The 15,196-nt window shown below is 34.7% G+C and overlaps 2 protein-coding genes across 2 annotated transcripts; both read right to left on the reverse strand.

Annotated features, from left to right (window-relative positions):
* Positions 1-300: 300 nt before the first annotated feature.
* LOC114827430 (uncharacterized) lies at positions 301-3,699 on the reverse strand. Its single transcript, XM_029109222.2, has 9 exons — positions 3,176-3,699; positions 2,438-2,530; positions 2,045-2,149; positions 1,800-1,952; positions 1,613-1,711; positions 1,362-1,490; positions 1,051-1,230; positions 790-906; positions 301-644 (listed from the first exon to the last, which is right to left on the reverse strand). The coding sequence occupies exons 1-9, from the start codon at positions 3,512-3,514 to the stop codon at positions 459-461; spliced, it is 1,401 nt and encodes a 466-aa protein (XP_028965055.1). The 5' UTR covers positions 3,515-3,699; the 3' UTR covers positions 301-458.
* A 3,780-nt stretch (positions 3,700-7,479) lies between these two features.
* LOC103417988 (ethylene-responsive transcription factor WIN1-like) lies at positions 7,480-8,666 on the reverse strand. Its single transcript, NM_001328821.1, is given in 2 exon segments — positions 7,480-8,326; positions 8,481-8,666. Coding segments are annotated over 2 exon segments (717 nt in total). The 5' UTR covers positions 8,561-8,666; the 3' UTR covers positions 7,480-7,689.
* Positions 8,667-15,196: the final 6,530 nt, after the last annotated feature.

Genomic DNA, 15,196 nt, shown 5'->3' on the forward strand with positions numbered 1-15,196 from the left:
AATGAAGTGCTTATTGTGTCGCGCAATTTTTTTTGGGCGACGAAATATGCTTTGTTGCCTTAAGTCTTGTCTCACAAGCAATTTTTTCTACTAGTGCAAGTAAACATGCAGGTTGAGAAAACATGAATAAATAAACCTTCTAGTTGATCACCAAGGGTTTTATTTAAGGTGTCACATTGAAATTAATTAATATTCTGCAGCTGATTTTGAGGGTCAATGTGTGAACTGTTCTCACAGGGACGTGATCGAGCCAACCAACCTTGATTGATTATTTTGGTGAGATACTCATGCATCTGAAAATTCATGAAATTCAGCCGGGTTGTCTGCAGGTTGCTGAACATTTTCCATATCATTGAGAATTGTTCGCCACAAATTAGCTAAAGCAACAGCTGTTTTGTTCATCGTTACAAACGGTAAAGTGAAAAATGTGTACAGAATCGTGCGTGTTGGTAATGGATTTACAGTGGCAATGACAAACGATACGAAGATGGGTCAGAACTAAGATCCCGAGCTACCTGGAGAAGGTGTTCGATGTTAATGTCTGGATAGCGCTGCAGAAGTTTTAAGTTTGCCACAAAATCGCCGCTTAACAGTCTACTTTTCACGCATAGCAGCATTGAGCAACAAACTTTTAGAAGCATATCCTGCAGAAGTTGTTTTTCGAAGACATCATTGTTTGTTCATAACGGCGCATCACCAAAGAAAAAATGAGAAAGAAAAGAGGAAAACTGATCCCAATACTGACTACTGAGTTACTAGTACGCAGAGAGATGGGGAGAGAGATAATACCTGCACACCAAAAGGGCTGCTCAATAGTGAATCCCAAATTCTCAAGATGGTTTGGAAGTTGAATTCTTGTGTAAGTAGTAATGTGATCCACCTGAATCCATAGTATTGCGGTTTCACCTGCATAAGAGGGCATAATTTATAAGCTACAAAGTTAGGCGCAACATAATATGTTGAAAAGGGCATCTCAGTTCAACTTCACCACAACAATACGAAAAAATGTTTAAAGTAAATCTTGTAATTCGCTTTGATATAATTTTTTACCTTTGTAGTGAACTCTAGATGCCTCCACAGTTCTTCATCATTGGCTTTCAATAATTCTGACAAGCGGGAGAGAGTGGAGAGTATACCAACTGCACTGTTATCAAGTTGTTCGCAAAAGTGATCCACTGAGTCACTCAAGAGTCGGACAAAACAAGAGAAGCTATCTGCTTCTGCATTTACCTGAAGAATGAAACCATCCTACGGGTTTACATCTTTTTACACTTGGACATTAGAAGGATGTTATATCAAACATTTATAAGACAAAGACATCTAATAAAAAGATGAGCAAAATTTCCAGGCAATTCTCTTACAGCATTTTGCTCATTCGGGTCAGTACTAAAGACATAGTATATTGGCGCCAAGACCTCATTCATGCCTTGCACGTAACGGATAACTGGATTTAGTTTTGCAAACAGCAGAAGAATGCTTCTCATTGATTCCTGAAAAGGGAAAGGCAGTAAAGATCCGGTTGGTGACACTGTCAGTCTATTTGCCGGACATCTGAGACAAACAGAAGGGCACAAACTTAAGAAAAAGAGTTTATTCGGTGGGGATCAAATACCCTGTGTTTCCTGCTGAATGATGACTCCCCTGAGAAGAATTTCAGATCCGGGTGTGTTCGTTGCAAATCGCGGTCTATCTGTTCTGCAATCTCTGTATGCTATAAATAAACATGTAGCAGGATTGACGTCACATAACTATACAGAAGGAAGCCAAGATATAGTCTTATAATGAAAAAGGCATTTTACCTGAAAGTATTGATGCCAAACACTAGCCTTACCAAGGCTTAAAGGGTGATCTTCCTCGGAAATTTCACATCGCTTCAGCGGTCCATCAACATTGCCGTCAGCAGGCTGATCGCAATAACTGAAATCACCAATTTTTCTCTTTGTGATTTGTGACTGTCTAGATTCAAGATTTTGATTAGTGCATAATAAACATTAACAAGAGTAATGTACAGTTTGGTCACTAGGAAACTTGGTGAGCATCTTACAGGACTCAGGAGGAGCTCCTCTTTAAGCTTGGCATATTTTTGTCGGTTTTCGATCAGTTCTTTTTCCCATAAATCCCGGGAAGGAGGTAGATAACCCAAGAGCAGCTGTGCGCATGAAACGTAAGGGCAGTCATTAAATACTAGCCTTATTCTCTTATTCGTAAAGCATCTAAATCGTCAGTCAACAAGTTACTTGTCATCACTGGTGATTTGTTGTTTTGAAATTCAATACATATACATCTACATTGACAATTTGATATACACATAAGCATAAAATCCGAGACAACGAATTCACCTCATAAGTAATGGTTGTGGTCTGAAGATCCGTTAATTAATCTAGTTGGAATAAACAACTTTACATTGCAAAAGCTGCTAGTGAAACAAAGTCAGTACCTTCCAGGCTGTTGCGCGCAAACCTCCTCCATCCAGAAGCCCTGAGCTAGCGATTCTTTGTAACTTTTCCAAATTTATCTCTGGCTGAGAAAGCTAATTGATAAAAGAAAATTAGATAAAAATCCGAAAGCAAATAATTACCGGGGCAAAGAAAAAAGAAGAATACAAACAACAAATTGTAAATCCCGGTATGATCTCTACTGTTTCTGCAGAAATGTAGGTAAAAATGATCAATAAACTATCAACATTGTCTTGTTTTGTTGGTTGCAACTCAAACAAAATCCACAAAGACAAAGGTTTCAAGTGCGGTTCTACTATTTTCCTTCATCCTAAATGTCTGCTACATATCCTAATGTTACACCTTCGATGGACGTGGGCGTAGCCACACATTAGCTAGAGCGAATATGTTTCTCTATGCATCCGAGTCCGAATCCTCTTCTCCTCCATTGAGATTAGTTTTAAGTGAAATGTCCCTTATATTCCAAAAAAACAAAAAAGATTACACCTTTTGACTACATTGTGAAATCTTTCAATCTTTGTCTCAATTTCCTAGTAATTTACACAAAAATTAAACCTACTAAACTCTAGAAAAACCCTAATTAAAAACGAAAAATAGATAATTAAACAAACAAATCAGTGATTTAAGTTTTAACTAATTACAAAAAAAAAAAAAAAATCAATTAGATTAATAAAAATGCAATCTTTTTCTCTGTTCTTTCTCACTTTTCAAATTCTCACCTCGTACTCAAGATCAGACCTTTTATCATCTGCCGCAATGGCCGCCAGCACCGACAACGAACCCGGCCCTTCTCTTTCGGGTCTCTGCTGGACCCTCAAATCCGGTTCTCTGTCCAACTTCTCATCATCAAAATCCTCATCCTCTTCATCAATCTGACTGTCTCTGCCCGACCCGTACCCGTTTGGCAGAATCATCTCGAGCTCCTCGCCGGAATCGAACACCGGATCGGACCCACCATTTTCTTCCGCTTTGTTTTCGAATCCCGCGACCAGGCTGCCCAGCCGCTCCGGGAAAACTCGCTTGGTCTTTTCCGGGAGCTTGAGCTTGCCTTTGAGCATGGCAGCAGCCGAGTTCACACCGAGTCGGTGCGAGTGAGGGAGCGAGTTGGGTTTGTGGGTTAGTTGGCGATTGCACTGGAATCGGTGAGAGTGGAGCGAGAGAGAGGGTTTTTTTTTTGGGGGGGGGGGGGGGGAGGTGGGAGGGGGTCACGAGTGACGAGTTGTATTGGACTCGGTGCTGACTCAGTTTGGCGGTTTTTCGAAAGAATGGTAGTTTACCGTTGATTGGTAGGTTGGCCCACGTTTCCTTGTAGGACCCAAAACGCTTTCTTCTGTTTTCTTATCCAATAATCCTCTGCCACGTCATGTGATATGATAGACAGTTTGGGCTATTTGATTAAGATTCGAGAGCCCAAATGGGCCCAAATTTCTATGTCCAAATTTTCTTAGGCCCAAAAGTACTTATCATGAATTATACACTTAACACAACTTTGTTTTTAGGAACTAGAAAGTTTAGGCTATGGTTCTTTTAGTTCGTTTAACTATCAAGTTAACTAAAATATTTTTTTTTCCCGTAACAAATGAGATTTTTTTTTTTGTGTTTATACAAATGTTGAATTAATGTCATGTGGGTAATTTTTCTAGTGTGATATTATAGATGTAAGGTTAAAAAATCGGCTGAAATGATCCGTTTCTAATTTTTAGTTGTTGGAATGATTATTTTTTCAGTATTGATTTCTATGTCGTCACTATTCAATCAATGTATCGTCAGTGTTTGACTGTTGTATAGTCAATATTTGAGTAATCCAACAGTTGAAATTTGTCAAATAATTATTTTAGGCAATGTCCCCTACAATTTACTTTCACATTCGCCATTTGTAGACACGTATGAGTACATTGAAGTTCTTGTTCCCACCAGTTCTTTCTGATATTGGATGTGACATGAGATGAAGAAAATACATCTAACAATGTTTGCGTACCATTGAAGAAAGAAGTAATGTTAGAGAAAACAAAATCAATTTGAAAGATATTTGGTGCAGTACTTGCTTAACAAGAAAGCAAAAAGAAAAGTCTGTGGGACTCTAAAACAGTGTAATTTGCTTACCATTCATGAATTTGGATCTTTTTTGGACCTTCCGGAGCTTAATGATTAGGAAATCTGAGCCGTTCATTTGTGTTAAAGAGAAAATGGAACGTTTAATTTATGTGAGGTGAGTTAGTGAAATGAATTATTAGGATTGTCATATTCAATTTAAATGGTCCAGATTGCCTGATTCTTGAACTCGGGACAATGAATTCCAAAGTGAATCTCTGACCACCAATCGGTCGCTTAAATTAACTATATGTAAGTAATAAATTAAGTGTGAAAAGTTGATGTTAGTCGTGCATGGTTAATAATTCGTTACAAAATGTGGTTAGTGTGAAAAGTTGATATTAGTCGTGCATGGTTGACAATTCGTTTTCAAAATGTGGTGAGAGCCCAGCTGGGGGACCATATGCGTATAGAAAACAAAGACAGCTTCAAAGATGAAAAGAAATTTGAGCAAAGAAATATTTATGACCAAACCAACTACGTACTGTGTCGCCTTTATTATGTGAAGTCTCCATCGATGACCTTCAAGCTTTGTTCTTGTGAGGATGTAGGAGCACCAACGAGCACTGTATTATAATAATAATCTCATAATTTTCCTATACCCTTGGAATTTTATGATTGTTTGCAACCTTTACGTAAGAAAATTGAGAAATAAACTGTCAAAACAGTTACTATTACAAATTTACACGCATGCATGCATGTCACGTATTTTGGAAGTTTAGAAACTAACATATATTACTTGAAAAACAATGTACACGTGTAATAGTTCTAGTCGTGCAAGAATATGAGGACAAAGTCTCAATTGGTAAGAGACCAAACTATGTAAGGGCGTATAAAGAGTTGAGCTACTTTCTAAATTACAAATTGATTTAATAGTGGAACCTCAATGTTCTTCATGGTATTAGAGTAGTAAGTTGGCTCACATGTGAAGCCCAATGGCTACACATACTCCACGTCATCTAATGTATGTTGTTCATGTATTAGGCTTTAAAATTTGTCATTTGTGAGGGACGTGTGAAAATGTGGGACAAAGCCCCAGATCAGTGAGAGACCAAAATATGCAAGAATTTAAGAAGTTGAGCTACTCCTTGTATTATCAAAGTTTTATGGTGAAATCTCAACTTTTTTAAGCATAATACTTTCACCACGTAACGATATTCCAAAGGCACCAAAAATCTTTTATGATGTAAGAGTTTTGCATTGGATGGCCCTTCGACGCATAGAATAGTCAAAAGTTCATATGACATGGAGACATGTCTAAGTTGATTCTTACACTAATTATACAAAAACATAGATGATGTTTCTTTCTTAATCACTGCGACATAAATGTTTGATGGATAACTAATCATGTTAACTAAAACTGCTGTTTTGAGAAATATTAACCAACATAAGTAGAAAATGACGTTAATGCAACAAACCAACAGAGTTAAATTTAATTACCATGATAATATTGAAAAGAATAGCAGAAAATTACAAAACCGACATATGCACCCTAGAAATGCCTTAATTTCATGTTTTTCTTGTGTAAGGGAAAAGGAAGGCAGCACGAAGAACTGATCGTAAAAAAGATGGTGTACATACTTAATTAATAATTAGATAAATTAAGGCTTTGATTATAATAATTTTATTATTTTATTTTATTTGTCTCTTTTTTTTTTTTTTTTTGTTTTTAGTTTTTGTGATTGGGACACAAAACGATAGAATAAATGAATAATAAAAGAAATGTACGAGGAAAGGGACAAAAATAAAAATTTTAAAATAAAAAACTAATTTAAGATGTCTGTGCTTTCAAGTTTTTGTTGACATTGACGTTCAACGTATTCTTCCCCTTCCTTCTACATGTACCGCTCATTTTCATGAAACATTTTCCTCATATATTTTTCTCATGTCCAAAAAACTAAAATAAAACCTAAAAACATAATAACCATTAAATGGACCCTTAATTTCCAAAAAAAAAAATTAATTATGATACAAGCCAGAATATGCACTCTGAGAAACAAATAGAACATAATAATCAATGATGATACATTAGTTACATACATAGAACATGGAAATGCTGCGCTAGTCAGAATTTAAAACAAGAACCAACTAAAGGTATGCAGAGAGTCGTAGATAATCAGAGTTTATTTTAATAGAAGCAATATTATTAATCTAAACTAGTGCATTGGGAAAATGGAGGAATTGAACTCATGTTGCGATTGGTTAAACAAAAATGCCCTATTTATTAGGACAATTCACCACCTACGACTAATCAAAATTTTAAAGTAACTTTTTTACAATTATTTATTCATGTGAGAAAGACATAATTCCAAAGAGAATATAAAACTAAACAACTGAATTACCAAGAAATTAATCAATTTCTTGATCAGTAACAGAAATTGATGCTGATCTTTTATATTGTCTGTTTAGCACATGAATGTTCCAAACCCTTTATACAGTTGATAAATAAAAGGATTTTTTTTTTTAAATGTCAGATGAACTTATACATATTTTTTTATTTTCATAAGACTAAAATTTAAGCAATATGTTATTCCAATTTTTTAAAATTATTAATTTTTCATCTCACTCTAACTTTGTTAAGTTTACATCCAAAATAAATCATGTGCTTTGCATATAATTGTGTTCGGGGTCATTTCGGACATTTCCACACAAAGAACATCAAACAACTTTACCATAGAAGCTCGTGTAGGTCGTTCCTTTTTTTATATTTTGAGTCATCTCACTTCGAAACACGGAGAGGCGAGTGCAGGTTGTTCATCTTTTTATATTTTGTGAGAAACTCTAGAATTATTTTTGTCGAAGACAATTTATTTGAAGGCGAGTGAGATATTAAAATGTCCAAAATAATCTTGAACACAAACAACTTAACATAGTTAAGGTGAAATAACAAATTAAAGATTTCTGAATATTGGTCTGACAAATAGTATTATATGACAAATTAAAAAGGGTATTACATGCAATTGGACACTGTAATGGGTTACAATTATTACACTCACCCTTTCAACCACCATATAACCAAATATATATTATTTATCATCAGACTTTGCTTCACCTATGTACGTACATAGATTATTGATATCGGTAATATACAACACTAAATATTTCTTAATTTTTACCAAATAAACATAAATAGTTAGTAGTACTACAAATAAATTCTTTCCTCCCCTTGTTGAATGCCAAATGATAAATCCGAACTTGCACAATTTCCGTTAAGCAGCTCTTCTATCATCTGCAACGCAATTTTCTCTTCTTCATCCATCTCCGCCATAAGTTGGGGGGGCCTCTCTGATGATGTTTCAATCGAAGCAGATTGATCTGAATTCGACATAAATTGTGATGACAGAACACTCTGATCATCAGCATTATTAGTATCAACAGTACTATTATTCTTCTTCTTGCCAAGTGGAACAGTCATGACCCAATTGGAGTTATCAGAGCGTTGACCTGCACGTTTTTGCCATACTCCTATATGAGAGCTCTCATTGTCGAGCCTCAAGCAGGTCATGGATGGAGATGGTATCTTGCCGCATTTCCTTAGCTTGGCATGCAAGATTTCCGACAGACCCTTCTGTTCGGATCGTGAATCCAAGTCGCCGCTACTAGTTTTTGGGTGATCTGATGATCCTACTGTGGTACGGGTACCATTACTCTGAGTTGTAGAAGTTATTATTGGGAAATTGGTCTTGGCATTTCGTCCGCTCATCAAAACGGAAGCTTCATCGTATGCTCGGGCTGCTTCTTCAGCTGTCTCAAACGTGCCTAGCCACACCCTTCTCTTCCTGCATAGTCACCATAATCACCGCACGTACGTACGTATTATACAAGATACATATACATATACATATATATATATATATAGAGAGAGAGAGAGAGAGAGAGTTGAGAAGAAAAAACCTAAATAATGGTGTATATATGTTGGTGAGGGTTGCTTACAGTAAGGGGTGGCGGATTTCTGAGACCCAAGAGCCCCAGTGGCGCTGCCTGACGCCTCTGTACTTTTTCGATTTCACCATTTTGTTTGTTTGTCTAACTCTGAGAGAGACAGAGAAGAATGAAGGGACGATAAATTGAGAGTTCAGAGAAGTGCAGAGAAGGTAACAGATGGAAATTTGAGGCTACATGTGGTGATAGATAGGTGGATATAAAAAGACAGAGAAGGAGAGACTATATGCAACACTGTCGGCGGACTAGCCTTACAATATATGTACGAACTGCTGACTGCAGTGCTCTTTGTAATTAATTTTATCAACTACAACCTCCCATAATACAGTAACCTCTCATAAATATTCAGTTCCCTACTGACTTGTCTCCCGGCTCTCTCTCTCTCTCCCCCTCTCCCTCTCTCTCTCTCTCTCCCTCTCTCTCCCAAGACTAAGAAGACTTGCACATTGACATTTTTTGCATGGAGTGAGTATTTGAATTATTTTGATATTGATTTTGTGCGTATGCTAAAAGAGAAACTAAATTTGTAAATAAAATTTTGTAAACTAAATAACATGGAAGTTGATGATTGGATTATTGATACTTAAGCATTGATAAACTTGTTTATTCTTATTGATGACACATCATTTAGTTTGCAAATTTTATCTACAAATTTAGTTTCTCTAGCATTAGCCTATACTAAAATATGGATATCAGAATTATATCAATTCTTGACTTTTTACCTAAAAAATTAAGAATCACAGAGCTAGTTGATCACACATCTCCTTTCCTAATTGACAACTTATCTCGTTTTAATTAAGTAAATGCCAATAATTAAGCTAAGTATGGTTTTTGTTATAATAGACTTATAAATAATTCAGAATCTTGTCTATAATCGTAGCATGAAATATAAGAATGTAATTTTCAATTATAATTAGCATAGGATTCCTACCTCAATAAAGATTAATATAACCCTACATATATTTTAATATTTTTCACACATTAATACAACGACTCACAATTCAACACATTCTTCAAGTTTTCTCTTAGGTCCAAGGGTTTGCCTTCTTTCCCTGCCGTCCAATAAAAAATAAAAAATAACTTCAACCCAAGCTACAAATTGCCGTCCACCATTGGCCCTCATGGGGTCATCTTCTTCCTCTCTCCCTGGCCAAAACACTGCTACTTTTATTAAATTTTCTACTACAAATTATATTCTTTGAATTCATCAGCTCAAAGCTTTTTTTGTACAAATTTAAATATACACACAAAATATTTATTTCCACGTTTGTAGACTGGAAAATGGATTGAAGGACTGGACGTGAATTAATAAGGGTGCTTTAAATTTTGGCCCTTACAACTCATTATTTCTAAATAAAAATCTATCTATCTTTAAAGATCTAGTTTAAGTCCAAATTTAAAATTTGCAACTATATGGGAACACTATTGACCTATTAATACAATTTATTTACACTCATGCCACCCATACTTTATGGTCCATTTTCCAAATTCTTAAATTTATGCCAAATTAAAAGTAGTAGAAAAAGTGAAATAAAATGTAAAAAGTGTTTGCATTAACCGTATCCATGTCAAACTAGAAACGTAGTTTTTTTTTTTGTGATATATTTTGTAGCAATTTTACCCATATTAATTGGTAGATAAATTAGTTTGTTCCAATTATTTAAAAAAAACACTACACCTATATTATATATTTTGAATTAAATAACATTCCTCTAACTTGTAGGTAAATTATTTTCTATGTATTGTTATATATGTTAGACACGTTTTGTTGTTGTATAAATATGAGTGGAACATAATATTGTTGATTTTATACATCAAACTACATTTCTTTTGTTATAGGTAAATTATTTTCCATGTACAAGTACTTATGTTAGGCACGTTTTGTTGTTGGTACATACAATATTTTGTATCATTGTAAAGAAAGATATTACATTACACCCATGGTATACTTGTTGCAGGTAAATTATTGGAAATTAATTTGTAGTTAGGTAATGAACATTTTGCATCACTAGAAATGAACATTTCAAATAGTAGGTAGGTAAATTAATTTTTTCTAATTATATAAAAAAATTACACTACACCTAGTTATATTTATTTTTTCCAATTATTAAAAAAATTTATACTACACCCAACCAAATAACATTTATCTAAATTGTAGATAATTTATTTTCCATGTATTGTTTGATATGTTAGGCACGTTTTATTGTTGTATAAACATGGGTGTAACATAGTATTTTTAATACTATGCATCGAACTACATTTCTTCTTAATATAGGTAAATTATTTTCCATGTATTAGTACATATGTTAGGCACGTTTTGTTGTTGGTATAAACATTATTTTGCATCATTGTAAAAAAGAGATATTATATTACACCCATGGTATAATTGTTGTAGGTAAATTAATGTGCATGTAGATAATGAAATTCAATGTTCTAATATATTAATAAAAAAAGGATAAATTCAAAAGTATTCAAGAGTAGGGTGAAAAAAATTGAATCGAATAGTTTTATGAAAATTCAAAGCCTTTCTAAAAAATTAATAAGCAATAAATTTTTAACATTAATGTCTTTTTTTTTCTTGTTGCAAAATCATTTACACTCTCCTTACAATTAATTGTCTACATCAAATATGTAATAGGGGGTATTTTAGGCATATGAAAAATGTAAAATGTGTGAAGTAATATGAAATTAATGAATTTGCTTATGTGGATCCTAGTCATTGAGTTTTCTTTAAGTAAAAAAGTTATGTAGGGTTTTATATGAAGAAAATTGAGTTGGAATGACTAAAATCAAATTTTTAGTAAATAATAAGAAAGACATAGACGGATCAGTGAACAGTGATGAACTTTCATTCAACAATAAAAAAAAGTCTCACTTTACTACCCTCAAGTTTTGTGGTTTTCAACGTTTAGTACATGAAGTTTTTTTAGTTCCACAGTCATACCTAAAGTGTTAATTTTAGGACCGTTTCATACATCCGTTAGTCTTACTGTTAAATCTCTTATTAACTGATGATGTGACGTTCATATAGAAAATGACTAGACTCTACATGTTATTAAAAAAAATTAATTTAAAAAAAAAAAAAAACAGACACGCACACACCCAGAACCCCTTGGTCTTCACCACCCTCCACCCCCTTCATCCCCTCCACCCCCTTCTCCCATCCCCCATCACCCACTCCTTGCCCACCCGAGCCACCCCGAACGTCTCCAAAGAGATCCAGGAAATCCGAATTGACGACTTCCAGACAACCCATCGCAGCCCGACCCGAAACCCATCAACCACCAGAGCCACCCTGACCCGGTTGCTAACTCGGACTCCGCCAGAGCCCAGCCCTTGGTTCTCAAGCAGGACGATCACCACGACAGCCTGGCTAGGAGCGGCGGTCGACAGAGAATTCACATTGAGATTGGCGAGGACCACCAGATTTCGTACTCGAAGAAGTGCGGCGGTGGTGGGTCGTCGCATGGCAGCGGGGAGGCTCGGTCTGGGGACCAGGGATGATCGCCGCGCCGGAGGTTTCGCATTTGGGGTGGGGACATTGGTACACTCTCAGAGAGCTTAAAGATTCCACTAATGGGTTTGCTGACGAGATTGTGATTGGTGAAGGCGGCTATGGGATTGTTTACCGCGGAGGAGGGGTGGCTCGGGTGGGCAAGGAGTGGGTGACGGGGGATGGAGGGGTGGAGCCTCGGAGGGGGTGGAGGGTAGAGGAAGACGAAGGGGTTTTGGGTGTGTGCTCGTGTTTTTTTTTAATAATTAATTTTTTTTTTAAATTAATGACACATGGCGTTTATAGACGTCACGTTATCAATTAATAGGAGAATTAACAGTAAGACTAACGGATGTATGAGACTGTCTTAAAATTAACACTTTATGTATGATTTTGGAACGTAAAAAAACTTTATATACTAAATGTTAAAAATCATGAAACTTCAAGATATTAAACTGAGATTTACCCATAAAAGACAGGTGGATGGATGTGTTTTGAAAAAAATGATGGGAAAATGAACTTTCAACAACACTCCATCTGCCAAATCTGCATATCAAACAAAAATGGATATCGATGCTATATATTAAATAACTTGTGCCCTCGATCTGCCTGTCTGTTGCGCTATATGTTGACTATGTAACTGGTTACACTGATGGGGCTGGTATTTTCATAATTGTATCCTTGTACGTAGTAAGTTGTGTCTTAATTACGAGTAATGCTAGAAAGATTAAATTTATAGAAAAATTTTGATTAATTAAATAATATAAAAGTTGATATTTGAATAATTACATAAGCGTTTATAAATTTGTCTATTTTCTATTAGTGACACATCATTTAGTTTATAAATTTTGTATACAAATTTAATCTCTCTAGTATTACCCTTAAATTATCTATGTTCGAATGCGAAGTTTAGAGAGGTTCACAGGATCATACAAGATGCATACAGGATCATACATGTTGATTATTTAAAGCATATATATCCCTTAAGGTTTTACTCGAAACTCTATTCTTTTTAAAAGTACAAATTTTCTGGGACCCTTGAAGTCGAAGGTTGGGCCTTTGAGGCTCTGCCCTCTAGTGGCTTTGTTTTCAACGGCAGTGTCTTCATGAAGAAGTCGACCACGAAGAAAAAAAGAAGATATATATACTTTTAAAAAGATTTGGCTTAAAACGACGCTGTTTTGGAAGTCTTTAATTTAAAAAAATGACTAGATTATGTCGTTTTGGCTAAGTTTAATCCAAAACGAGGTGCTTTAGGCCAAGTTTAATATTTTTTGTAATCACCAACTAGTCCTCAACTTTACATCCAAAGGACTGCTTTAGATATATATATATATATATATATATATATATATATATATATATATATATATATATATAATTCATATGCCTCAAGACTTTTCCCTAAGCAAAACCATCCATAAGACGCCTCCCCTGCACCTTTCAAAACATTGGTACAATATACCGTATCTCACAATCCATCTCTTAAAAAAGTATTTATGAAGTCTCGACCGGATGATAACTGGCCCTTTTTCTGTGGAGTGTGGTACTGCAACCGGTGCCGACTGCCGGACGCACAAGTTTAGTGCCCAGCAATAGAGGGCATGACCAAATGGTCCAAACTCCAGACGATGGAGCGGTACGGAATTGAGGTGGATGTAAGATAAAATTATGTAAACACATGGGTGGAGATGTCAATTCCAAATGTCTCATTAACTCATTAAATGGTCGATTGAAGTTCTTCACCCATTGGGTTAGGTTTCATGAATAAATAAAATTTAAATTTATACGTAAACAGATTAAAATTGATGTATATATGATTGCTATAGATATACGAATCGTAATGATAAAAATCACTTTTTAACTCATCACTGCTAGTCCTTGGTTAATTTCCTTGCATATGTTTGGCTTAATATGTTAATTTAGAAATGGTGGATGGATAGAGGGTGATGCGATGGGTACAACTATGATACAGATCTTGAATTTGTAGCTCTCATTTTGTAACCGAAAATTTGACATAAAAACTGCGGTTACGTTTTTATTTTTTGTTACGCACGCATGAAGTATCGTATGAAATAATATTTCAGCTTTTATTTTATGGAAAATTTGATATTTATTTTATGAAATAATATATTATGTATGATTATAATTTATATATAAGTTGAGAATTTACCAAGTACATCCACTTATAAGTATGTGCAAGATTATTTATTTATTCGATGTAAGATTCATAATCTCAACACGCTGTTCAAATGTGTTGAGTTTTTAAGCTTAAAATATGGACAATACAAATCTAATGCCATTGAGGTGTATAATTATCAATTAAGACAACTTACTTTGATACTATGACAAAATTTGAGGTTCTACCATAAAATCATTGGTAATACGGATAGTAATCCAAACACTTAAACACATGCAAGATTAATTATTTTTTCGATATAATGTGAGATGGACGCATACTCTCAACAATGCATACATATACATATATTTTGTAACCAGAAACATGAAATGAATATAATTAGGTATATATATAAATATGTGGTTCCTGAAGGCATTCATTACGGTGAAATATAAAATTTTCGAATATAAGAGTGAAAGTAGAAGTAAATTTAAACTTTTAATTTTGTACATACATAGAAGGAAATCCCATGTGCGCAGTGTGGTCACTGGACCTCCACAGTGTACTTCCATATGATTTGACGGAAAAGGACTTTTCTTAGGGATCTGTGAGATTCCACAATTATATTTATTTATTGTACATCGTACGATTAATTTTCATTATATACTATTTATATTTAATTTTAAATTTTAAATAATTTTTTATCGCACAATGTATAATAGACGAACGTGATTACAAAATCCTTCTAATTTCAAGAAAAATCCTTTTCCTGATATGACCTTTCGATTTTATGCATGCATGTAAACTGTAGTAATATAGTCCAAGGAAAAGGTTAACTGTCATCGTCCATGTGGGGCAACAGTGCTGCGTCATTGCACAATCATCCTCTACGTGAGTGTGAAGTTACATTTAAATGATAATAAAGAGAACAAATTTTCCAATTATCCTTTCGCTCATATGTACTCTTTTAAAACTACAGAGGCAAAGAGCTAGTTGGTATTACGAGTCATTGTTTACTATCAACAATAAGTTAATGACGTTGAGGATGACATATAACATCGATCATTTTCAAATTTCAAGGATTTACATCACCAA

The sequence above is a fragment of the Malus domestica genome, chromosome 02 (genome assembly GCF_042453785.1).
Source record: "Malus domestica chromosome 02, GDT2T_hap1".
NCBI lineage: Eukaryota > Viridiplantae > Streptophyta > Magnoliopsida > Rosales > Rosaceae > Malus > Malus domestica.